The sequence below is a fragment of the Peromyscus eremicus genome, chromosome 1 (genome assembly GCF_949786415.1).
Source record: "Peromyscus eremicus chromosome 1, PerEre_H2_v1, whole genome shotgun sequence".
Classification (NCBI taxonomy): domain Eukaryota; kingdom Metazoa; phylum Chordata; class Mammalia; order Rodentia; family Cricetidae; genus Peromyscus; species Peromyscus eremicus.
Genome location: NC_081416.1, coordinates 66,944,052 through 66,970,459, shown reverse-complemented (window position 1 = coordinate 66,970,459; position 26,408 = coordinate 66,944,052). Strand labels below are relative to the sequence as shown.

At 43.4% G+C, this 26,408-nt stretch overlaps 1 protein-coding gene across 1 annotated transcript in view; it reads right to left on the bottom strand.

Moving 5' to 3' along the window:
* Nucleotides 1–2,859: 2,859 nt before the first annotated feature.
* The window catches only part of Mki67 (marker of proliferation Ki-67), a 29,138-nt gene continuing 5,589 nt past the window's right edge, over nucleotides 2,860–26,408 (bottom strand). Inside the window, exons 5-14 of the mRNA XM_059265067.1 lie at nucleotides 24,243–24,288; nucleotides 22,803–23,816; nucleotides 17,909–18,084; nucleotides 16,824–17,085; nucleotides 16,619–16,737; nucleotides 16,349–16,520; nucleotides 14,350–14,505; nucleotides 5,554–13,535; nucleotides 4,409–4,834; nucleotides 2,860–3,155 (exon numbers count right to left, since the gene is read on the bottom strand). Coding sequence (XP_059121050.1) covers nucleotides 3,090–3,155; nucleotides 4,409–4,834; nucleotides 5,554–13,535; nucleotides 14,350–14,505; nucleotides 16,349–16,520; nucleotides 16,619–16,737; nucleotides 16,824–17,085; nucleotides 17,909–18,084; nucleotides 22,803–23,816; nucleotides 24,243–24,288 — 10,419 coding nt within the window. The 3' untranslated portion in view covers nucleotides 2,860–3,089. The remainder of the gene's footprint in view (nucleotides 3,156–4,408; nucleotides 4,835–5,553; nucleotides 13,536–14,349; nucleotides 14,506–16,348; nucleotides 16,521–16,618; nucleotides 16,738–16,823; nucleotides 17,086–17,908; nucleotides 18,085–22,802; nucleotides 23,817–24,242; nucleotides 24,289–26,408) is intronic.

The window sequence follows — 26,408 nt, the reverse complement described above, 5'->3', positions numbered from 1 at the left end:
CAGCTGTGCTGCTTTCTTCACATTTCTGAACTTCGTTCTCCTGCCTGAAGTCCAAGTCCTTTTAAACAAGGCATGCCTTGAGGGCTGGGAGTGTAGCTCCATGGTCAAGTCCATACTTAGCATGTGTGAAGCCCCAGCACCAAAGACATGCATTCAGCATACAATGACAATTTAGTCTTATTTTTAAATAAATGTGTGTGTGTGTGTGTGTGTGTGTGTGTGTGTGTGTGTGTGTGTGTGTATGCAGGTACATGAGTACATAGGTACATGTATTTTAGCACAGTAACAGAAAAGTAACTAATACAGCAACTGGTACCTGGAACACATACTTTGGCTGTGACAGATGTAACTATGTTAATTAGGGGAGGATTGGGGCTGGAAAAACCATTGAGTGCTCAGAGCTTAGGGAGCTGTTCTGTGGGAACTTGGATGATAACGCTAAGAGGTATGAACAATGGAGGCCGGGCTTGCCAAGTTTCAGAGGGAAGCAAAGACTATCTGGGCTGTTTGGATATTCTGAATTAAGATTATGTGGGTTCTGGTCATCTGGGACTGAAGAATAAGCTATGATTGACAACAGTCTAGCACCACCAAATGAAACCTTTACTGGGACAATTGATGCTGGCTGGCTGGGACTGAGAAATTAGCTGTGATTAAGAGATCAGAATCATTGAGGTGGAATCTTCTAGTATTCCTGGCCTAGTTTCCCTGTTTGGGACATTGTGTGGAACCTAGCGCTGAGACTTCAGTGTTCCAAACCTTCCTACCTTCTCCAGGGGGAAACCCCCAAGACACAGCTTGGAGATATAGGTCCTCTGAAAATGATCCTAATTAGCTTGACTCCAAGAGCTTGCCAACAGCTAAAGGAGCTACAAGTAGTATTCTATTCAGTTAATCCTCCTGACTGACCTGAGCTGAAACGCTGAGAACATCATTCTATAGTCCAGAAAACTGTCTGTTAGAGTGAGAAAGACTTGCCCTAAGCCACATTGCAATGAGCAGGCAAACCGGATTACACACTATTAAACTAAATCGGTTTTAGTCAAGGGGCTGAAAATTGCATTTGGGAGGCTGATTCTCACCAGGTGTCTGGCTTCTGCTGCCAACCAGAGACCTGCCCCAACCTTGGACAGTGGCTGGAGTGCAGAGGCCTGGAAATCTTTCTGGAGCTAAGCTCAGCATTCCAAGGAATACTGATGAAGTAAAGGTGTGTGCCAAGTTCCAGGCAGGAAAAACAGTACTTGGTTGGGGCAGGAGCAAATGACAGCAAAACAGAGTCACACAGGCTCTAAAAGGCCAAAAAGCGGTGTCCTTTGGGAATCTCCCATCATGGTTTCTACTGGGAAACTGACATTACTAGAGACTTAGAGACTGTAGCTAAACACTTGGGGAAGGAGAGGATATTTGTTTTCAACTGCACAATTAACCATGAAAACTGGTATTTCTCAGAGGCTCCCACCAAGGTAAATGGAGGATGTGTTCCATTTGGGCTAGGATGGCTGGCTAGCAAGCCCCAGGGATTCACCTGACCCCACATCCCGATGATGGGGCTACTGACCTATGTCACCATGTCCAGCTCTTATGTAGGTGCTGCTAATCTGCTCTTGCCTTCTTGCCTGCACAGCCGGTGCTTTACTAAGACATTCCCCAAGTCCCGAATGAGCTTCTCTAATCCAGCACCTGTAGCCCTAAGGACAACCTTTTAAGCTCTTGAAATACCAGTTACCTCAATGAGAAAATGTGCTGACATAGCTCAGGCAGGATTTCTGACAACTGAGCAGGTTTTTCATTCATCACCATGTTCTGTTCAACCAGCATGCAGTTGACTGAAATTTCCCACATACATACAACGTTTCTAATTACACATCAGGACAAGTCATAGTCAATGTTCCTGTTACCTAAAAAATTTTGACTTGGGGCTGGAGAGATGGCTCAGTGGTTAAGACCACTGGCTGCTCTTCCAGAGGTGCTAAGTTCAATTCCCAGCAACCACATTGTGGCTCACAACCATCTATAGTGGGACCTGATGCCCTCTTCTGGCATAAAGGCATGCATGCAGGTAGGATTAAAGTGAGATTTAGAAGATACTCATCTCATACCAAATGCCAGAGTGGCTGTGGGTGAAAGCCTCACGCTGCCAGGCAAGAAGTCAGAAAAAGCACATGATAAAAACAGAAGCTAGGGTGGGAGCTAGAGTGGCATACTATCCAACAGCAACAGTTCCATAGGCAAGGCAGCCAACTTGTTCAGTACAGATGCCTAACGAAAAGCACAAGTAGGCTGGAGAGATGGCTCAGCAGTTAAGAGCACTGACTGTTCTTCCAGAGGACTCAGGTTCTAGTCCCAGCACCCATACAACAGCTAACAACTGTCTCTAACTCCAAGATCTGACACCCTCACACAGACATACATGCAGGTAAAATACCAATGCAAATGAAAATAAAAGTAAATAAATAAAAAATTTAAAAAAAAGAAAAGCACATGCACCAAGAACTCTCTAACAGAACAACCTGTGCCCCTGATGGTGGGCTCACCAGACATCCATGTTGTCATAGCTGTTTCTATTAAGGGTCAAAGACCCAAAGAATCAGGCCGACTCGTACAAATGACCAGTGATCAGTCTACAAACCAAATGCTCTGTTATACAGTTATCCAGTTATCCCGTGTAAGCTCCTCTGATCTAACTACACAACTAATGTCTACTGAGAATCAGGTCAGTGGAGGGACACAGGATTGTCCCTTCTGCCTTTGCCATTTACAAAGGACACAAGCAGAAGATAAGATGCTGTAGTAGTAGCACAGAGAGACCACAGGAGGCAGTATACTTCAGAACTTTATTGTACAGGACAGAGGGCTACACTTATGCCTGCCCACCCCCAAACTTTTAAATTGTTATTGCTCTGAGATCGCTAGTGACCCCCCTCATGATCTCCATTGGAGTTTGAAGAGAGTATAACCACGAAAGCTCAAAGCTTCCTTCCTTAAACATGGACAGCATTATTTACAGTTTACCTTTACACTGGAGATAAAAAAATCACACTGGAAATTATCACTAAGCTAAATTTACGTTTCCTTCTTAAATGTCTACCCTACATATTTTTACTATTCTGGTGACTTCTTGTCCTTAATTTCTTGGTGTACACAATGTCTTCATCCTGTTTGAGAAGAAAAACACAACTCCTAAATAATGTGAAGGCATAATTTTTGTGAGCAGCTCAACTCTACAGACCCCAGTCCTTACTAGGTGTCATTCAGGTCTTCCAGTCTAAAAATTAACTTTGAGGGGCTGGAGAGATGGCTAAATGGCTACAGGCACTTTCTGCTCTTGCAGAAGATATGAGTTCAATTCCCAGCAACCATCCAGGGGATCAGATGCACTCTTTTGACTGACCACTGCAGGCAGACACATGGTACACATACATACAGGCAAAACACTCACCACACATTAAGAAAAACAAAACAAAAAACTACAAGTGTTTTTAAAAAATAAATAAAAATTAACTTTAAAGTTGGAAATCAGTTTTACAGTGCTTACCTTGAAGTTGTTTCCTCCTAAACATTTTCTTACTTAGCTTTTTAAACTTAGACTCTGTGCTCTTTCACAAGTTTCTAATACGTTACACAGTTCACTAGTTAGAAAGCATCATTCAGAAAAACTGAATCTGAAGGTGACCTAGATGAAAACTTAAATGTCCTAAAGATAACTTCCCACAGACAGAGGATAGTCACTGTGTCCTGAGTTCTCCTATGTGGCTGCAAGAGCATAGTGAGTCTTCTAAGGCAGTGGGGAGATCTACTAGATGGAGATCCAATCTACAGAAAGCAGAAGATGACAATGGCCTCTCAGAGCAAATGACCAGAAGTCCTGGTACTGATAAACACAAGGCTCACCCAATGCAACTTAGGAAAAGTCAAGGGTGATTCTGGGCATACTTTAGAAGCAGTTTTTTGGGTGATCATGAACAGTAAGAAAAAGAGAGATAGAAAACAGGAACTCTAGAAGTATGAGGCTTAGTGTGGATGGAAAGATCTTGGTATGTGAATGCTGTTGAATTCTAGAGGACAATAACAGGTAGCTGCTAACATGGGTCGACGACGACTGTACACATGATGATAGAAAGGTACACAGATCAGGTGAGAGGCTTGCTCCTCTCTGAAAGAGCAGTTAGTGCTCTTTACTATTAAGCCAATTCACCAGCCCCTATTCATTCATTTTAAAGGAAGTCTTTTGAGGTCCAGGCCATCTTTAGTTTAGTTAAGTGTGGCCGACCTAGAGAGGCTGAAGATGTCATCTATAACCATGATATGCAGCATCACAAGCATCAGAAAGTTCTGATTTGCCTTTGCAACCTGGGCATAAATATTAGAACATCCCTGGTTTTGAAGAGTGTAAAACAAAAGGCCTCACCTTCTTTGGAACTTCTGTATCTTTCTTAGTGCCCCGAGTTACTCTTGGCTTAGGTTCAGTGTCCGAAGTGGCTCCAGTTTTTCTGGATCTCAAACATCTGACATCTGAATCTCCAGAGACTCCTTTCTTTTTCTGAGTCTTTATCAAGATCTCTGCCTCTGTCTCACTTGGTTTCTCCTCTGCTGCATGAGGCTGGGGAAGCTCCCTCTGACCTCTAGACCTCAAGCATGTTCTTTTCCCACTGACTTTGTCCCTAGCAGTAGACTTCTTGGCTCCATCATCTGTGCTCTGCAGCTCTGTCTCCTGGGAAGTCTCCATGGTCTTCTCATTTTTCTTGATCCCAACCGTCTCTGCAGATGCACTAACCTCAGGTCTTGACTGTTTTCCATTGGTTTTCTTTCGGTTTCTGGAGGGCAGAGGCGTTTTCTAAGGAAATGAGAAGATAACCACAAAATTAGTTAAATCTCAAGATCCATTAGGAAAAAAAGAAAAAAGTAAAACTTAAAAAAAAGGACCACAAATTTTATAATGATTCATTTACTAAGAGTCATCTAAGATAGTCAAGACAATGCCTCGGCTACTTTGTTCCTATGGAAAAACAACCGTCACTGATAAGTTATAAATTCAGGATGTCAATCATATCCAAATACTCCAGTTTATACTACTGAAGAATGCCCACTGTACAGGCAGTAAATGAATCCCTGGTCTTTTAAAGATCACCAAAGAACAAGGGCCTGCAATCTTTGAGGGGTGTCATAGTGACCTCCCTGTTCCATTCCTTTTCAAGGATATATGAACCTTAGCACCTGTGTTCTTATTAGAATACTGTTACATACACAAAACTACACTACCCATCTGTTCTCTGATTAATTCTTCAAACTAAAGATAAATGCAATTCATTCACTCCCTGGGAACTACTACAGCCACTTTTCATTAGCTCTCTTCCAGACAAGAAAACTTTAAGGGGTTAGTCTATTCCTTATACAAATCCATAAAGGACTACAGACTAGAGCTATTAATGGTAGCAAACAGAAACCATAAGGAAATGAATATTTATCTTGAGTAAACCTTGTAATGCACAAATAACTGCAGCAAAATGGGCCTGACCCTCTCTGACAAGCACCCACCATGTCCATCCCCATCACCTGATCTGGAGGGGCTTCCTTTTCTTCTGTTTTCATGATGTTACTAATCTCCTCTTCCACTGGTTCAATTTTGCTTGACATGATTCTCAGGTGTTTCATCTTTACGGGCTCAGGTGACACTTGCCTCTTGCTGGGAACAGTCCTCTGTGTCTTAGGTACAGGTTTCTCATCTGTTGCTTCCTGCTTTAGAGTCACAGAGCGCAACCCCCTGGTTCTTGAAACACTTCCATCTCTTGCAGACTTTCTCTTGGGGGACAGGAGAATGTTGCTTTTGCTTTGTGATTCTTCAGGGTCTCTGGTATCCACCGACATTTTCATGGTTTCCACAGTGTCCTCTTTAGAGGCCCTTAGCACTCTCCTGCATGTTCTCAGAGGTTTTATGGAGTCTGGCATTTGCTGTAGAGTGCTCTTGCTGGTGTCAGGTCTTAGTTCCTCAGTGTGCTCTGATATTTGAGTTATTTCTTTGGAGTCACCCAAGACTTCAAGAGGTTGGACCCTGCCCTTAGGTGCCCTTAGCTGCCTCCTGCTGCCAGTTACATTGGCAACTGTTTCTAATTTCTGCTTTACAGGCTCCTTTGAAGCTTGGGTGTCTTTGTCATCAATTTCAGGGACCTTGCAGGATCGCGTAGTTTGCCTTGATGTTGGCACTGTCTTCCTCACTACTGAAGGCTCTTCATCCACCTCTACTTTCCCGTGTCTTGTCCTGGGACGTCTTGGTGAGGTCTGGAGGCTGTCTACTTGCTCTGGTTGTAGAGCAGTAGAGGGCATCTGTGGGAGTCTTTTATCACTTGCTGATTCCTCAGTGGGACCTGGGATTTGGACTGGTATTTTGGGACCAGCCAGTTCTAGGGGTTGTGCCTTTTCCCTGGGTACCCTCCGTGGCCTCTTGCTGACAGGCACACTTGCTGCTGGGTCAGTCTTCCGCTTTGTAGACTCCTTAAGCTCTTCAACATTTCCACTATCACTCATGGGCTCTTTGAGTGTGCTCCTGGTTTCCCGGCCTGGTGGCTTTCTCTGTGCTATGGGCTCTTCTTTCACACCTGCTTTGCACAGTCGTATTCTGAGCTGCCTCTTTGAGGCTGCTGAGGTTTCCTTTTCTTCTGGTTGTGGAGATTCACAAGACATTCTTGTAGCTGTTTCCTCTTGGATGCTGGGCAGCTCCTCTAAGGGTTGGGTCTTCTCCCTACGTGTCCTTGGTTGGCTTCTCTTGCCAGTTAAGCTTCCAGCTGGGTCTTGTTTCTGCACTGAAGATTCCTTAAACTCTTTGTCACCTATTCTGTCACCCACAGGCTCTTGGTGTGTGTTTCTAGTTTCCCGTAACACTCTTGTAGACTTTCTTTGTGCTACAGGTTCTTTGGTCACACCCACTCTCCTGAGTCTTCTTCCTGGCTGTGTCTTTGAAGTTGTGTCCATGGGCTCTGGAGATTTGCTGGGCATCTTTGTGGCTTTGTCAACAGTCACTAAGTCCACTGCTGAACTTGGAGGCTGGTAGAGCTCTTGGAAGCTAGGCAGATCCTCTAGGGCCTGTGCCTTTTCTGCTTGTGCAATTCGTTGCCTCTTGCTGCTGGGTACACTGACTGCTGTGTCCAGTTTCCGTTTTACAGATTGCTTCCTTGTTCTAATGCCTTTATCTTCACCTTCTGCTACTCTAGATATGTCCATGATTTCCTCTGACATTTGTGGAAGCATTCTGTCTCCTGATTGTTCACTTTTCACATGAGCTTTCATCAGTCTAGTTCTGGGCTGTCTCTGTGAGGTTACTGAAGTGTCTACTGGCTCTGGTGATGGTGACCTGTGGGGCATTTTTGTGAGCTTATCACCTGCCACTGAATCCTTATCGTGTCCTGATGTTTGGAAGAGCTCCTGGAGACCAAATAGGTCTTCTGGGGATTGGGACCTTTTCTTACATGCCCCTCGCTGCCTCTTGGTGCGAATTACACTTACTGTTGGGTCCAACTTCTGAGTCACAGATTCCTTCAAATCTATGGTTCCTCTGCCATCATGTTCTGAAAGTCTGGGTTCATGCATGACTTTCTGTGATGAACGTCTTGGCTTATTCAGTGGAGAAAGCTTTTCTCTCACATTCACCTTAGCAAGACCTGTCTTGGACAGTCTCTTTGTGCTTGCTGGGGTTCTGACTGGTTCTCGTTGTGGACATTCCAAAGATACCTTTGTAGTTTCCCCAACAGTCACTAGGTCACTGGCACCAACTGGAGTTTGGAAGAGTTCTTGGAAGCCATCTAGGTCTTCTAGGGGTTGAGCCCTGATCTTGGGTGTCCGTGACCTTCTCTTACTCCCTGAATTCTCTGTGAAATCCAGTTTCTGCTTTGGAGTTTCCATAAGGGCTGTGGTGTCGCTCTCTTCCAGCACTGGTGCTGTGGGTGTGCATGTGGCTCTGCCTGGAGACTTTGTTCGTTTCCCAAGTGTGGAAGGCTCTTCTCTCACACCCACCTTATCAAGACCTGCCTTGGACAGTCTCTTTGTGCTTACTGGGGTTCTGACTGGTTCTCGTCGTGGACATTCCAAAGATACCTTTGTAGTTTCCCCAACAGTCACTAGGTCACTGGCACCAACTGGAGTTTGGAAGAGTTCTTGGAAGCCATCCAGGTCTTCAAGGGGTTGAGCCCTGATCTTGGGTGTCCGTGACCTTCTCTTACTCCCTGAATTCTCTGTGAAATCCAGTTTCTGCTTTGGAGTTTCCATAAGGGCTGTGGTGTCGCTCTCTTCCAGCACTGGTGCTGTGGGTGTGCATGTGGCTCTGCCTGGAGACTTTGTTCGTTTCCCAAGTGTGGAAGGCTCTTCTCTCACACCCACCTTATCAAGACCTGCCTTGGACAGTCTCTTTGTGCTTACTGGGGTTCTGACTGGTTCTCGTCGTGGACATTCCAAAGATACCTTTGTAGTTTCCCCAACAGTCACTGGGTCACTGGCACCAACTGGAGTTTGGAAGAGTTCTTGGAAGCCATCTAGGTCTTCTAGGGGTTGAGCCCTGATCTTGGGTGTCCGTGACCTTCTCTTACTCCCTGAATTCTCTGTGAAATCCAGTTTCTGCTTTGGAGTTTCCATAAGGGCTGTGGTGTCGCTCTCTTCCAGCACTGGTGCTGTGGGTGTGCGTGTGGCTCTGCCTGGAGACTTTGTTCGTTTCCCAAGTGTGGAAGGCTCTTCTCTCACATCCACCTTATCAAGACCTGTCTTGGACAGTCTCCTTTTGCTTGCTGGGGTTCTGACTGGTTCTGGTTGTGGACATTCCAAAGACACCTTTGTAGTTTCCCCAACAGTCACTGGGTCACTGGCACCAACTGGAGTTTGAAAGAGTTCTTGGAAGCCATCAAGGTCTTCGAGGGGTTGAGCCCTGATTTTAGGTGTCTGTGACCTTCTCTTATGTCCTGTTGAATTCTCTGTGAAATCCAGTTTCTGCTTTGGAGTGTCCATAAGGGCTGTGGTGTCGCTCTCTTCCAGCACTGGTGCTGTGGGTGTGCGTGTGGCTCTGCCTGGAGACTTTGCTCGTTTCCCAAGCGTTAAAGGCTCTTCTCTCACATCCACCTTATCAAGACCTGTCTTGGACAGTCTCCTTTTGCTTGCTGGGGTTCTGATATGTTCTGGTTTTGAAGACTCCAAAGACATTTTTATAGTTTCACGAACAGTCATTGAGTCTTTGTGACTAGCTGGTGTTTGGAAGAGCTCATGGAGACCAGATAAGTCTTCTGGGGACTGAGACCTTTCCTTATGTGCCCCTCGCTGCTTTTTACTGCCAGTTACACTTACGGATGGGCCCTGTGTCTGAGTTCTGGATTCCTTCAGATCCTTGTTCCCTCTGCCATCATCTTCTGGCAGTCTGGGTACGTGTACAATTTCCCCTGTAGCTCGCCCCAGCACATTCAGTGAGGAGATCTCTTCTCTCACACCCACTTTCCCAAGACTTGTCTTAGCTAGTCTCCTTGAGGTTTGTGGGGTTCTAATAAGTCCTGGTTGTGGAGATTTCAAGGGTACACTTGTTCTTTTGTTATCAATTAATGGATCAGTGCTGTGGCCTGGTGTTTGGAAGAGTTCTTGGAAGCCACTAAGGTCTTCCAGGGGTAGGGCTTTTTCCTTAGGTGCTCTTTGCTGTCCTGTAAGCCCAGTTACATCTGCTGCAGTCTCTAGTCTATCCTTTGGAGTCTTCTTCATAATTGCTTGTATCCCAGTATCCTGCTGCACTGGTGCTGTGGGGGTTCTGCCTGACGACTGCTTCCAGAGTGCTGAAAGTTCTGTCATATCCATTTTCCTGAGACTTATCTTGGCCACACTCTTCCTACTAGTTTGGCTTCGAACTGGTCCTGAATGAGGAGGTTTGCAGGGCATTTTTAAGGTTTCACCAACAGGGAGTGAGTCTTTAGTATGGCCTGGTGTTTGGAAGAGCTGTTGGAAGCCACTGAGGTCTTCCAGGCATGGTGTCTTATCCTTAGATGCACGTCGCAGCCTCTTGCTGCTAGGCACACTAGCTGCTGGATCCAGTTTCCGCTTTGCAGATTGCTTCGATGTTCTAACGACAGTGTTATCATTCGGTACCTGGAGTGTGTCTATGGCTTTTTCTATTTGCGGGTGTTTCTCTGACTCTGAAAGTTCTTCTTTCACTTCCATTTTACCGATACTTGCCCTGGACTGTCTCTTTTTGCTTTTGAGGGTTATGACAGGTTCTGGTTGTGGAGAATTAAAGGACATTTTTTTGGTTTTCCCAACAACCAATGGGCCATTGCCATGGTCTGGTGTTTGGAAGAGCTCCTGGCAATCAGTTAGGTCTTCTAGAGATTGGCCCTCTTCCTTAGGTGTTCTAAGCTGTTTCTTAGGCCCAGTTAAATTTCCTACAGGCTCCAGTTTCTGATTTGAACTTTCCATCATTGCTTTTATCCCTTTTTCCTGCTGCACTGGTGCTGTGGGTGTGCGTGAGGCTCTGCCTGGTGACTTCATTCGTTCCCCAAGTGTGGAAGGCTCTTCTCTCACATCCACTTTCCTGAGACCTGTCTTGGACAGTCTCTTTGTGCTTGCTGGGGTTCTGACCAGTTCTGAATGTAGAGATTCCAAAGACACCTTTGTAGTTTCCCCAACAGTCACTGGGTCACTGGCACCAACTGGAGTTTGGAAGAGTTCTTGGAAGCCATCCAGGTCTTCAAGGGGTTGAGCCCTGATCTTGGGTGTCCGTGACCTTCTCTTACTCCCTGAATTCTCTGTGAAATCCAGTTTCTGCTTTGGAGTTTCCATAAGGGCTGTGGTGTCGCTCTCTTCCAGCACTGGTGCTGTGGGTGTGCATGTGGCTCTGCCTGGAGACTTTGTTCGTTTCCCAAGTGTGGAAGGCTCTTCTCTCACACCCATCTTATCAAGACCTGTCTTGGACAGTCTCCTTTTGCTTGCTGGGGTTCTGACTGGTTCTGGTTGTGGACATTCCAAAGACACCTTTGTAGTTTCCCCAACAGTCACTGGGTCACTGGCACCAACTGGAGTTTGGAAGAGTTCTTGGAAACCATCTAGGTCTTCTAGGGGTTGAGCCCTGATTTTAGGTGTCTGTGACCTTCTCTTATGTCCTGTTGAATTCTCTGTGAAATCCAGTTTCTGCTTTGGAGTTTCCATAAAGGCTGTGGTGTCGCTCTCTTCCAGCACTGGTGCTGTGGGTGTGCGTGTAGCTCTGCCTGGAGACTTTGTTCGTTTCCCAAGTGTGGAAGGCTCTTCTCTCACACCCACCTTATCAAGACCTGCCTTGGACAGTCTCTTTGTGCTTACTGGGGTTCTGACTGGTTCTCGTCGTGGACATTCCAAAGATACCTTTGTAGTTTCCCCAACAGTCACTGGGTCACTGGCACCAACTGGAGTTTGGAAGAGTTCTTGGAAGCCATCCAGGTCTTCAAGGGGTTGAGCCCTGATCTTGGGTGTCCGTGACCTTCTCTTACTCCCTGAATTCTCTGTGAAATCCAGTTTCTGCTTTGGAGTTTCCATAAGGGCTGTGGTGTCGCTCTCTTCCAGCACTGGTGCTGTGGGTGTGCATGTGGCTCTGCCTGGAGACTTTGTTCGTTTCCCAAGTGTGGAAGGCTCTTCTCTCACACCCATCTTATCAAGACCTGTCTTGGACAGTCTCCTTTTGCTTGCTGGGGTTCTGACTGGTTCTGGTTGTGGACATTCCAAAGACACCTTTGTAGTTTCCCCAACAGTCACTGGGTCACTGGCACCAACTGGAGTTTGGAAGAGTTCTTGGAAACCATCTAGGTCTTCTAGGGGTTGAGCCCTGATTTTAGGTGTCTGTGACCTTCTCTTATGTCCTGTTGAATTCTCTGTGAAATCCAGTTTCTGCTTTGGAGTTTCCATAAAGGCTGTGGTGTCGCTCTCTTCCAGCACTGGTGCTGTGGGTGTGCGTGTAGCTCTGCCTGGAGACTTTGTTCGTTTCCCAAGTGTGGAAGGCTCTTCTCTCACACCCACCTTATCAAGACCTGCCTTGGACAGTCTCTTTGTGCTTACTGGGGTTCTGACTGGTTCTCGTCGTGGACATTCCAAAGATACCTTTGTAGTTTCCCCAACAGTCACTGGGTCACTGGCACCAACTGGAGTTTGGAAGAGTTCTTGGAAGCCATCCAGGTCTTCAAGGGGTTGAGCCCTGATCTTGGGTGTCCGTGACCTTCTCTTACTCCCTGAATTCTCTGTGAAATCCAGTTTCTGCTTTGGAGTTTCCATAAGGGCTGTGGTGTCGCTCTCTTCCAGCACTGGTGCTGTGGGTGTGCATGTGGCTCTGCCTGGAGACTTTGTTCGTTTCCCAAGTGTGGAAGGCTCTTCTCTCACATCCACCTTATCAAGACCTGTCTTGGACAGTCTCCTTTTGCTTGCTGGGTTTCTGACCAGTTCTGGAAATGGAGATTTGTTGGGCATTTTTGTGATTTTGTCACCAGGGACTGGTGATAGAAAGAGTTCCTGGAAACCAGCCAGGTCGTCCAGGGTCTGAGCCTTTTCCTTAGCTTTTCCTACTGGCCTCTTGGTACTAGATACAGTTACATGCAGCATTTGATTTTCAGGTTCCTTTAAAGATTTGATGGTCCCATGCTCAAGTTCTGGAACTTTGGAAGTATGCCTGGTTCCTCCTGACATGTGTATAAACGTCTTTAGTGAAGACTGTTCTTCTTCTTTCATGTCTACTTTCTTCCCAGATGTGCTGGGCCGTGTTCTTGTGCTTGTTTTGGTTTTCTCTGTTGTGGGTTGTGGGGATTTGCAAAGGACTTTGGTTTTATCATCACCTATGGGTTTGTCTCTGCAGTTTGGTGTTTCGAAGGGCTCCTTGAGACTAGCTGGGCCTTCTAGAGGTTGGGTCTTTTTATCAGGAGTCCTTGACCACCGCTTCACTTTGGCTGCACATACTAGCTCCACTTTCTGCTTTTTAGCTCTTTGATCATCACATATTGGTGTGTTTTGCATGTGCATGGATTCCTCTGGTTCTTCCGTGGTTCCTTTTTCTTGATTAAGTAGTTCCTCAGCACAGGCTGCTGTTTGGGTGATCATCTGACTTCCTATTTTGTCTTTTGTTGGCTTCTGCTCCCTGGCACTTGATCTCATAGCTGATGTTTTTTCTGGATCTTCTTTTAATTCAACATTTTCCTTGAATCTTTGTGAAGAGTTTTCACTGTTCTGCACCTGTCGGTCCACTTCTTGTCCTTGCAGTGATGTCTTCCTTAAGTGTCTGCCTTTGATGCCCTCGGCAAGGTCTGCTTCTGTGTTTTCATGTATACTTTCTACAAGTGTATGTCTGAGCTCTCTAGACCTTCTTAACTTGCTCACACTGGATACTGTCTTCAGAGGCTCTGTCACAGAGCCTGAAGTCTTCTTTTCAAGTTGAATAATGTTAGGGACATTCTTAGGAGTTTGCACTGTGTTTTCACTTTTGATGCTCCTCCGTCTTAAGATAGGACTTGCAGAATATTTATCAGATGGCGCCTTTGCTGCATTCCGAGTACTGGATAGCACATTTTCTCCTATAGAAAACAAAATATATACACAATAAACACATCATTTTCATCATCTAAGGTCAACTTAGTATTTTATCTTTAGGAAGTGTATAAGAACCAATAATATAGTTTCTTATATAACAAGCTACTAGATGATCTCAAGTCTGTCCTATAATGTTATTTGACGATAGAGAAGGGCCATTGTGAAGTGTCCTTAAGAAGCATCTTCTAAAGGCTGCCATGACATGTGACATGGACCTGAAGACAAGCAATTTTTCTTCTGAAACATCAGACACATTTATTCTCTTGATTCACTAATGAAGTAACAGGTTCTATTGTGTATGTTTAGAACTCTATATGTAATCAGTGATGACCTTCTAATCCTCCTGCCTCCACCTACCAAGTATTGGGATTACAGGTATCACCACACCAAATTTTTGCAATACTAGAGACTGAACCCAGATTTTCCTGCATGCCAGGCAGGCATTCCACAATTGAGTTGCACCTCTGTCCTTGCAATAACTCTTAATTTGTGTAATTTATATGTGACAGGCCAAATGTACTGTTTGTGCTCCCACCCTCTTAACAAAGAAGTTAAAAGCATACAGACATCATTTAAACTTATTAACTGAGTCAATAATTCTTCCTTCCCTGCTAGGTCAATGACTAATGTTAGTAAAACTACAAAGTCTGCTTGAAAACAGAACAGAGAAGGTGAAAATGGCATTTCACCAGGGAAAGCTATTATAGAGAAGGAATACAGTATTGCCCATAAAGAAAAAAAACCATCTTCAAGTTCCCATTCTAAAGTACAACAGTGGAAACAGACAAATAAACCAACCTAAAATCTCTGAGGTGATAGGCAGAGGTTTGTCTCCTGAGTTAGTGACTTGAAACTGTTTTTCAGGTAAATTCTCTGAATTGGAAAGAATGGAGCCTACGTCATTCATCTGCTGCTGCTTCTCTTTCACTGGAGTCTTGAACATTTCAGTTAGTCCTGATAAAGGGAAATATCGGAAACATGGTTTATATTATCCCGCTCCTCACACAGGACAAGATAGATGACAGAGCAGCTCTCAGATTCCAGGTACACATCATCTCATTAAAATGGTGATTTTTGTTAACATGCTCATTTAAAAGGGGCGGGGGGGGGGATGAGAAGACAAAATATATCCAGCTTCTTTAACTTTCTCCTATGGGAAAGGAAATCAAGTGATTTAGTTGACCACTGTAGTCTTCTAAACTAGTTCCCAAAAATAAGTCCTGGCAGGGGGACAAAAGCTGGGCACAGGTACCTCTTCTCAGGGAATATCCAACAGGGGGAATCAACGACCTAAGGGCCTTGTTCTGTGCTCAAGAAATCCTAGGTTTCTCAGGATCTAAATCCTATGTACAAATAATGTGTGCCCATACATTAGAATATTGACAGTTTTCAGTGCTATCAAGAACACGCATGCAGGCACATACACTTTAATCTAAGTGCCATTCCCATTCACTTTAAAACCAAAAGGCAGTAGTGACATAACTCTATATGGAAGATTAAGCTTCCTGAAAAGCTCATGTGCCATGCTCCTGTCTTGAGGCCACCACAGAATAAGAAGTTGAGCTGGCACTCACCACAGAATGGGTCTGAGAACCTCTGAAGTGCCCATCCACACTAGTCTGTTTAGCAAGTCTCCTTCTTCCATAGCCTTCTGGGCTTTACTTGAAATATGTGAAAGGGTTGACTTTCTACTGTTTTAAAATGGAAGCTAGCAAGCCAGGCATGGTAGCCCTAAGAAGGTAGGAGCAGGCAGATCTCTGCAGGTTTGAAGCCAGCCTGGATACTTAAGACTCTGTCTCAAGAAACAAAGAAAAGGGGGTGGGGACTGCCTACACCAAGGGATAAGATTTGTCTGACTCTAAGAATGGGTCTAGAAGGAAGGAACATTAATGACAATCCACTGTCTCAGGCACTGTGTACTTAAAATCTTATTTATCTTTGAGTTTTTGAAATATAATATATATATTCACCACACACTCATAATTTATAATCATACACATACCCTTGTCTACTTTTTGTTTTTGTCTTTTATTTTTATAAAGATAAATGAATTGATCCAAATACAGTTCTTTGAGGGGCTACTCACAAACATTATACACTGAGGAGTTTCGTCATTTTCTATTCCTAATCTGTAAGAAATAAAAATAAGATTCTACCTACTCAGTTCAAATCTTAATTCTCTTCCAAACTATACAACTAGAAACTATCACATATTGAGGAACATGAAACAAATATGCTTTCTTGAGAGTAAGTCTAAGCAGCCAGCCACACTTTGATATTCAAAATAGAGTGGAAACCGTTCAATTATCAATGGCTCAAAAGAACTCTCTTATATGATTCCCTCTCAGCAAGCAGTTAAACTCTCTAGAAAGAAAGTGAATCTTGAAGAAGCATTAATATTGCTTTAAACCAGCTGATTCCCTGGATCAGCCATCAGTGTAACTCCTCCAAAGTTAGTACTAGAGCCCTTTGCTCTCACACCACAAAGCACCTTTCCATTTTCTGTACACACGCAGCTCACCAGAGGGTACGCACTTGAAATTTCTATCCCTGATTCCTGTAGGACAGATTCCCCAAATTGTCAGAGACCTGTTCTCTACTTTCAACCAATTTCATCTTTGAATATTATGATGCAAGAAAGCTGTCTCGATTGCTTATTCTGTAGTCACACTTACTGCCAATGAGCTCCCAGCTGGGGTTCTAAAGTGGTTGTAAGGGTGGAGGTAACAAACACCAAGAAAGTCACAAACAGAAGGACCAAGAAGGTTGTGACTACAGGCATTCAGGCTGCATTTACCTGACAGATCTTCATTGAAGTCCATTTTTCGGTTTAACATCAAGTTGTTCAGCATTTTGTAGGGCCGAGCAGGCATGCTTACTTTTTCAATCTGAGCTCTCCCTATTACAATGGTACAGGGAGAGTTTGCATGGCCTGTGCTAAATTGATTGTGAAGGTTGCTTGTAGGTTTCTGTAGACAAAAGCCAAGACAGACAAAATATCACAGCTTGAACAATATATGCTCGCGGCAATCGAGAACAAAAGCAGTGCATGGCTGGAGCGCTGTACCTTTGGAGTAGTGGGTCTTCTTTGTCTTTTGCTCGTCTGCTTTTGAGGAACATGTTTTACAACTTTTGTCTGTGTTTGTTTTGTGCCGAGTTTTACGACATCTGCCCATGATTTTGCAACTGTCAAAAGGAAAAGACGGTGAAACTTTTCAAAACTCAGCATAAGAAAATTGAGCTTAAAATATTTTGCCCAGGACAACACTAACCAATCAGGTTGGCTTCAGAAGCACCACTCCTTCTTTTGGAGCAAATCATCTGTAAAATGTCATGCTGACTTCGGCTGATAGATGCTCTCTTGGCAGGCAGGTTGCCACTCTTCCTGACTGCTTTCTTGGGAGTGTCTGTCTGATGTAAGGATTTGCTGTCACTGGAAGCGGTCGAGCTCCTGCCTGATCTGCGTCTTTGATCATTTGCCTTTGGTGGAGATATTCCAGGAGACTCTTCTTTACCTGGTGACTGAGGCCGTTCCTGATAAGGCAGAGTTGTTTATGAGAAACCTGACCAAGGAGGTAACATCTCTGTAGTGTCTATTAAAAACCTTTACAATAAACCATATAGTTTTTAAATTCTGCCTTTCAAGAATAAGAAAGGGTCAATTGTCCCATTCATTTCAGCAGAAGGGGACATATGCATCAGTGGAGTCTGAACTGAGGAATTTCTTGTGGAAAGAAAAGGGGACATTGCTTAGTGAAACAAGGCACTCTGATTTCACCCCAGCCAACATCAGCTCTGAGGTCTGCATGGAGGTGGCTGCTCACTTCTGGGAGATGGGATAGGAAGGGGTTAGACAGGACTACCAGTCCTTTTGGTGCTAACAGAATAAAGCTGTCCAGAGCCTTTTTAGGAAATTGAGCTATGAAGCTACACCAAGGAAAAGCAACAAAATAGTGACAGAGGGTCAAAAGTCTAAGGAGCTGAATGTGCAGAAGACAGATGTTTTACCAAAGATTTCCTTCCTACAACCTCAATGCCCTTATGCTTCCAGAAGAAAACAAAACAATCCTTGTGATCACATATGCTGCTGTCTTCAGTCTTTTAAATGGTGTCAGTGTGCCCCAGGAAGTTATATGGCCCTGTGGATGTATCAGGGTCTTCTTCAAAGGGAAAGTGCCCAGCATACCACCTCACCTCCTAGAACCACCCCAGAACCCATATGGTTGTTTCTGGGCATGAGATAAGTGGTAGAAAAATAAGATCTCAATTGTCATTCAACCTCTGCCTGGGTTTTGGGTGGAACATGGACTATCTGTGAGCCACAACGTATAAACACAATTCTGACTGTCCAGCTTACCTTGATGATTTTCTTCAGGACAGCTGGAGTGTGAGTGGCAAGTGACTTCCTCCTGGTCGGTGTTTCTCCTCTTTTGAGTGGTGTATTAGGAGGCAAGTTCTCATCAAATAATTCAGGTCTTAGACGACCACCAAACGATACACGTCTTCTCTTCACAGACATTCCCTCACCCTTGTCTGAAGTAAGGAATGCAAACATGGAAAGAGGAATGTAAACACCATGCCAGGACTTGGAATTTAATTCAAACTAGCATTAGTAATGCATTGACAAGGCACTGAAACATGGCACCTTTATCCACTAAACTGGTGAAGGCAGAGCAGCCTCAGGACTTCCTAAAAGATCTCAGGAGAAACCAGATGCAATGCACTTCAACTGGAAAGAACTAGAGTTCTCCTTAAAACTGAAAATTGTATGTAAAATAGCTTCAGAAAGTTATCTGCAGCAAGTGCCACGTTCTATCAGGAGTCACAACCTGAGCAATGAATGGCCTGAAGAAACTTAGTAAGACACATATACTTGGGCCAGACCGAGACTAGCTTTATGAGTAAACTATATAAGCAGGAAAAATCTCTAGATAGTGCTTATGGGCAGTTCATGAAACCCAAACCCATTATACAACGTCATGAACAACCACATAAAGCCCTTGTCCAGGACAGACACTCCATTATGAAGCTCAATGGGACACTGGCTAGTGGGTACAAGTGTCACCAAGGAACAGTCACACCAAAGGCCAAGGGCAGAAACTCTGCCTGGTATAAAGGTTGTTGCACGGGAGTCTGGAAATCTTTCATTTCTATGAGCCAGCATGAAACAGGTGTGTAGAAAGATGCCACAAGGCTACATACTATGCAGCCTTGGGTTGTCAGGTCGTGTTTGCAACAGAGATAAAGAGAAAGATTTCTGTAGATGGTGTGATGGCTCAGCAGGTAGGGGTGCTTTGCTGATAAGCCTAAGGACCTAGGGTCGATCCCTGGGATCAATACGTCTCATGGTGGAAGGAGAACTGACCCCTACAAGTTGTCCTCAGACTCCTGCATGAGTACCATGGCACATGCTTATACTCCCTTGTAGTAGAATATTTTAAGGTGTGTTACTTTTGTTTATATTGCATTTGTTTAACTCTGTAATGTTGTGGGATGTCTTTCTGTATGCTGTGAATATGTGTTGCTCTGACTGGTTGATAAATAAAGCTGCATTGGCCTATGGCAGGGCAGGATGGAGCAAGGTAGGAAAATCCAGGAGAGATAAGAAGAAGCGAAAAGAGAGGCAGAGAGACACCATCCCGCCATTTAGGGTGCAGCATGTAATGGCACACAGGTAAAGCCATGGAACATGTGGTGACATATAGATTAATAGAAATGAGCTGAGTTTAGTTACAAGACCTAGCTAGCAAGAAAACTGAGCCATAGGCCATGGCCATGTGATTTGTAATTGTATAAGCCTCTGTGTTTTTATCTGAGTCTGAGCGGCTACAGGACTGGGTAGGACACAGGAATACTTCCAGCTACATTTGGCGCTCATTGCTGGGCATTGATCCACATAGATCTAAGAAAGCTTAATGATTCTGAATGCAGAGAAATGGAGGCACACTAGGTTTCCTAATCTCACAGTCTCATGCCAGTAACAGTGTAGAGACTTGTCTTAGATAGCTCCCTGTGAGATGGAGCTGGCCACCAACCACCATAAGCTAAGCAGCATGGAGGATTTCCACCACAGTACACAGTGGCGTCTCCAAGCTGCACAGCACACAGTATGGTGGATTTAGCTTTTGCTAGTACATTAAAAAAAAAAAGTTTCTGGGCTACATGCCCCTTGATGAAGGCACAGTCCCATTGCTTCCCAGAGTTGGCTGTGCACATGGCTCCTAGAGCTGGCTGGCGGTAAACCTACAACCACCATGCTGGGATGCTGAGGGGGCAGAGTCAGCAGCCAAGGCTGCGGCTTATGTCCTAACCACTCTGCAGTTTAAAGCAATAGATTCACAATAAGACACATTCAGATGGAATAAACCTCTAAACAGTTTACAATGTGTGTAAAAATGTACGTAGGCTTGGAAAAGAGAGAGAAAGGAATATGCAGTTATATAAAGAAACAGTTTTAAAAACTCTTTACAGAGACAGTAAAAGTAATATAAAAATAAGCCACATAAAGATGGACAATTACACAGAGAATCTGGACTGTGTTGTCTTTGGGATTTTTAACTGCAGAAAGACATTTGATTGTATAGGCTGCTGAGTTATGCCAATATATATATTTTAAAGGTATCTTGACTTCAAAATTTGTGTCTAAGGATATGTTGCTTTGGAAAAAAGGTTCTGTTTTTGTTTCCACAGAAGCTGAGAACCTGTGGATTGCTTCCAGGCTAATATGTTTTGGTCAGCCAAAACCCCCTGAAAGGTCTCCAATGACACCATGGCCCAGATGATCCAACATCCAAAAACAGCTTCAAGGGAACTGGCTCAGACAATGCATCCTCACAGACTATTCCAGTCAGGACTTGACCATAATTCTTAATTGTCTCAGGATCCCCATAAGATTGCCAGCACCCTCAACCAGCAGGAAGTAGTATGAGAAGCTATGCCCAAATTCCCAAAATATTGTTTGTAAATGCAATCTCTTTCTAAAGAAAAGGGAATATAGATATGATAGGATAAAGAGCAACAACTTGTTTAAAATGTTTTACATTGCTATGGATTTTAGTTTATTAATACAAATTTAAAGTTAATTTTGTTATACTGTATATATACTTCTACTCTCGTTTAAGGTATTATGTTTATGTAACTCATTTAAATTGTAATGGATAATTAAGAAATACAAATTAATAATTATTTTTCTATGATAGTCAAACTTATAGTCATGTTAGTTAAGTTTTTTAGGTATACATAGATATAATATTCAAATACTTCAAAGACCTAGAGAATATGGCATTTAAAATGTTCTTAAAACTTAAGACTTTCTCGACGGTGAGACATGTTTGCTCCTGGCAGCACTGATATACTTCAAAGAGAAAAATGGGCGTGAAAGATACTCTATATGGAGTTTATCTTCTTTGCAAAAATAGCCATATGAGCAAGAAACTGCTCTTGATTGGACTGCTGATAATATACTATATAAAATGGACATGCAGGACCCATAGGAAGGTGACCAGTGAACTTTGCAAGGCAAAATAGTTCTTCAGGTTCCTGCTTCACAGAGGAGACTGTCAAATATTCTATAGGACACATGGAGAAGCAACTAAAAAACTCAAGGTCTATTGGCTAAAGATGGATGCCCCCAATGTTACAAAGGAATTTTGAATGACTGTCCAGGCAGGCAGCTGTCTCTGTCATTTCCAGAATTTTTGGAAGTTGCTTACAATGCACTTCCTGTTTACTTAGGCAATATTATATCCTTCTGGGATCTTTGATGTAGTTGAAGACCAAATACTTATAATTTTCCTTGGTTATGATAAAAGATAAGTTAGATATGAAACCTTAGACTCACAAATATAGGATAAATAGAATATTTTCTTTGAATTTGCCAAATATTAATAGATTAGATATTGTAACTGTATTCTTGCTTGATAACTGTTTTGTTATATGTAATTTTATTAGGTTAAAGTTAAAACCTTCCTTTTTGTTTAGACAGAAAAGGGGAAGTGCTGTGGAATGGTCTTTCTGTATGCTGTGAATATGTGTTGCTCTGATTGGTTGATAAATAAAGCTGCATTGGCCTATGGCAGGGCAGGATGGAGCCAGGCAGGAAAATCCAGGATAGAAGAAAAAGGAGAGGCAAAGAGATGCCAGCCTGCCTTCCAGGAAGCAGCATATAATGGCACACAGGTAAAGCCATGGAACATGTGGTAACATAGATTAGTAGAAATGGGCTAAGTTTAGTTATAAGAGCTAGCTAGCAAGAAAATTGAACCATAGGCCATAACCATGTGATTCATAACTGATATAAGCCTCTGTGTGTTTATTTGGGTCTGAGTGGCTGCAGGACTGGGCAGGACACAGGAAAACTTCCAGCTACATTGTGAAGCTGTGTTACTGTGCCTGTGTAAACCACCTGATGGTTTAATACAGAACTGGCCAATAGCAAGGCTGGAGAAAGGATAGATGGGGCTGGCAGGCAGAGAGTATATATAGAAGAAGAAAACTGGGAGGAGAGAGCTAAGATCTAGGAGCCAGAAGAGGAAGAAGACTCCAGGGGCCAGCCACCCAGCTACACAACAAGCCAGGGAGTAAAAGTGAGATTTACCAAAGTTAGAGAACAGGCAAAAGGTAGACGGGATAATTTAAGATAAGGAAAGCTGGCTAGAAACTAAGTCAAGCTAAGGTCAGGCATTCATAATTAAGTATAAGCCTCTGTGTGTGATTTATTTGGGAGCTGGGTGGTGGGCCCCCCAAAGAGCCAAAAAAACCCAATAACACTCCCTTTCCCTCATATATACAAATAAGTAATGTAATAAAAATTTAAAAACAAAACGTTAATGCTTTGGAAACACATAGAACTTTGCTGGTGTAGAAACCTGAGTCCATTCCAGTGTTTATAATAAAGTGCTTATAAGAAACTGAGAAAACAGTGTGAACACCCAAGGATCACTATGTTCAGTGATGCTCAAAGGACTGTCCATGGTTTATTCCCAAGGACCAACCTCACAAAATACAACTGGTATTCAGAACCAGGTGGTAAGTGAAAAGCCATTATGATTGTAAAAGAAAATCACATTTTTTCCTGAAGTCAGTCCTGTGATGTGGTTCCCTCCTAAACTAGCTACACCTCCTTTGTTATTACTCCTTTAAAAGGCAAAGTCTTCTGTACCCATACACTGAATGAACACCTTGTTAGCTCATAATACATAGGGTAGATATTAACCTATTAGGGAAAGTAAATCTACAGTTAAACGACTTACTAATGGAGTCACCAAAGTTGCTGATATCAACAGAACTAAGACCAGGTAGCCCAGAGCAAATCTGCTCAGCTGCAGTGGCCAATTTCTCAGGCTTGCTGAAGGAATCCTTCGGAGTTCTCTTTTCACTTGGAGCAAGGTGCTGAGTTGAAGAGAACCGGTTTTGTGTTTCTGCAGACAGCACTTCTACCTTTGCAGGAATACTCCTCCTCTTTTTGGAAGAGAGATTCTCTGGTGTATCAGCAGGGCTGGCAGCATCTTCAACTTTCACTGAAGTTTGGTTTCTAGTTCCCAGCTTCCTAGGAGTGACTATCCTATGACCTGCCTTGGCACCTTCACTTTCACCCAGATTCACAGACTCTCTTCTGCCAGTAATATGCAAGTCTTCGTTCTTAAGCAGCTGTGAATTTCGCACAGGGGTCTTCATCTTAGCTGTCTCAGAGAGAGGAAAGCTGGGGCTCAGAGCCTCTGCGGAAGTCTCAACAGGCCCCATACCATTGTTCTGTGTCTCAGCCCCGATCTTGTCTCCTTTGGGTGAAGAGGCTGCAGTCCCAGGAGTGCTTCCACTGGATTTTGGTCTTGACTTGCATGACACCAATAGCTTTGTTTCCCATGTATCTTTGCCTGCAGCACATTCACGTTGTGGTTCTGACTTTCTACGAGACTGTTTCTGTGATTTTATATCCAACTCTTCCTTCATCGACTGATAAAGTTTCTCAAAGGGAGAGTCATTTTTCTTGCTGTTGCTAAGGCTCTGTGCAGGGGAAGACTTCAGTTCCCTGTAACTACTCCCTGTAGCCCCAGACTTCTTAAAGAGACCACCTGATGTGGGCTCTCCTATGCTTCTGCCACTGTGCTGTTCTACATGCCCTGAAGAACAGGTATTGGATGGATCTTGGGTAACACTGTCCTTTGAGCCATCTGAGACTGAACTGTCTCCAGAGAGCCTCTTGGCATGTACCAAAGATCTTCTTGAAGCAGTGGTTTTCGAAGCTTTGGCATCTTGACCTTTCCCATCTTGGCAATACATATGAAATAAGAAACAGAAGTTCAACATTTTCTCAGTGACTAACATTTTTGGAATCCGGTACCTTATTTTAAATTGCCTTATAACCTAGCTTTTCATTTAGTCCACAAATTACTTAATTCCTTACACTTGTCTTATAATGCTGTTTCCATCCAGATAAATACATTAGCTTTGAATAACCAGTGATGTTAACATATCCCACCAGACAACTCAAGATTAAATGGACACTAAAACAGGAAGCACTAGGGAAGAAGTTACCCAGCTCTCTGCTCTAGTTTGGCATGTTAAATGGCACCAGGCTTTTAAGAGTTAGGGAGACCAGGAATTTCATGCCTGTGCACCCATGATCCCACCCTTGCCATTGTCATAGTAGTCTTATGCTGACAGTCCCAGAACAGAACCCAACCAATACCAACCAGGGTCAACAGAGAAGCTAGCTCTCGAAGCTCGCCGTGCTGGTTCCTACAAATTGGAAAAATAAGAAGAGGAATTTAAGTGCCTTTCTTAGTGTGGTCATTGTGAAATAATGAAAATATTCTTTTCATTAATTATATTCTTTGCCAAAATGCTTCTTCTTTATGACATTTAGAGACTTGAAAAACAGATGCAAGTGACTTGAAAGTTAGTGGCCATGACCTAAGCATTTCTTAGCTGACTTAAGAGCTTTTTTCTGTTTTTTAAGGTTTATTTTTATATTTATGTGTATGTGTGTATGTCTAGGCACATTTGTGTGGGTACCTGTGGGGGCCAGAACAGAATATTGGACCCTATAATAGCTGGAGTTACAGGTGGTTATGAGTTGCCCAATGTGGAGGCCAGACACTGAACTTGGGTCCTCTGGAAGAGCAGAGAAAACTCTTAACCTGCAAGCCACTTCTCCCCTACCAGCCCCCCAGTACATTTTCTAGAACTTCTTTGTCTTACAACATCACATGAAAGGAGAAACAAAGTTAAAATTAAGTTCCCCCATCTGCTAAGTCACCACAAGCATAAAACTATAGATACCATAAGTTTCACAGAAATGCACTCAGGGTGTGCTAAATTGCAGTTCCACTGGTATCTGTGCTCTTATCCCTAGCAGGTATCTGCTGTGTATCAAGAGTCAGGAAGTTAAGGCACACAGAAGAGCAGCACATCCATGGGTATTACAATTTCAGAGCCTGAATAGCAAATCCAATCCTCTTTCTAAACCAATACAGTCCCTACACATTCTGCAGTATGGAATAGTTTTGGAGGTGAAGAATATATGTTTGTGTATGCTATGAACAGAGTTGATATTGGGTGTTTTTCTCAGCTGCTCACTATCTTATTTCTTGTTTTTGTTTCTGTTTTTGTTTTTCGAGACAGGGTTTCTCTGTGTAGCATTGCGCCTTTCCTGGAACTCACTCTGTAGTTCAGGCTGGCCTCGAACTCACAGAGATCCGCCTGCCTCTGCCTCCCGAGTGCTGGGATTAAAGGCGTGCGCCACCACCGCCCGGCTATCTTATTTCTTGGGACAGGGTACAAACTTAACCTAGAACCTCAACAATTTAGCTAGACTAGCTGGCCACCCAACATCAGGAATCCTCTTATCTCTGCTTTCTCAGTGATGGGGATTACAGGTACATGGTAGACAACCAGATTTTTTTTTTTTTTTACAAAGGTTCTAGATTATCAAATCTCAGGTATATATGTTTTCAGAAAAAGCTTTTACACAGAGCTATCTTCCAAATCCTGTAATTTTAATGTTTATATTAAACAGGCATGAAATTCCTAATATATTACTATGACATTATATGTATTGAATTTTAACACTTAACAGACTAGTAAACAAACAGTTCATCAATCATTGAGTGGCACTTGTCTATCCCATAGATCTACAATTACCAATAATTTTATTTTCTTACACTTATTAACAAGTTGAAAGGTGGCTGGTGTATGGTGGGATACCTCAAAAATAGCTTCCACCATGGGTTGATGAGTATTGTGCTCTTCTAAGGAAGAAGCAGTATTTAACATGACAGAGATCTTGAAGGAAAAGTGTCTGTTGCTAAATGCAGGCAAACTCTAAGGCTCCTAATCCAAGGAACTGCAGCTAATTCATGGTAGCAGTTTGACTAGCATTCTAAAAGGAGAGACAGATTCTTAAGATTTACCCTAACGTTACTGAGTCCCACTAAGCCTCTAATCATGTGTCCACAATTGTGCTTTAGTAAATGATAGCAATGGCAGTTATCCTGCTGATATTCTCAAGTGACAGAATTCCTTCACATGACAAGCACTAGACTCACTTTCTTCTAAACTAGGAAGCTTCTTCAGCACTTAGTTTTCACAATGTAATTATTTTAGACACAGAGATGGACAGCCACAATGAGTAGGAGACAAAATGACTCATGAGATGTCCCTTTTACTTCTGTTAGGTCTCAAACCTGGGACAAATGGCTAACTGAGATGCCCATCAAAGTGGATGCTGGCCACCAGGTTCTCCCAGCATTCCTTACTCTCTACCTGTTACAGGATCCTCTTGTCTGGCATACTTCATCCACTAACCTAAACTTCTCTAGCTCACGGGCTCGAATGCCCTCCTCAAGTTCCTCTGGCCC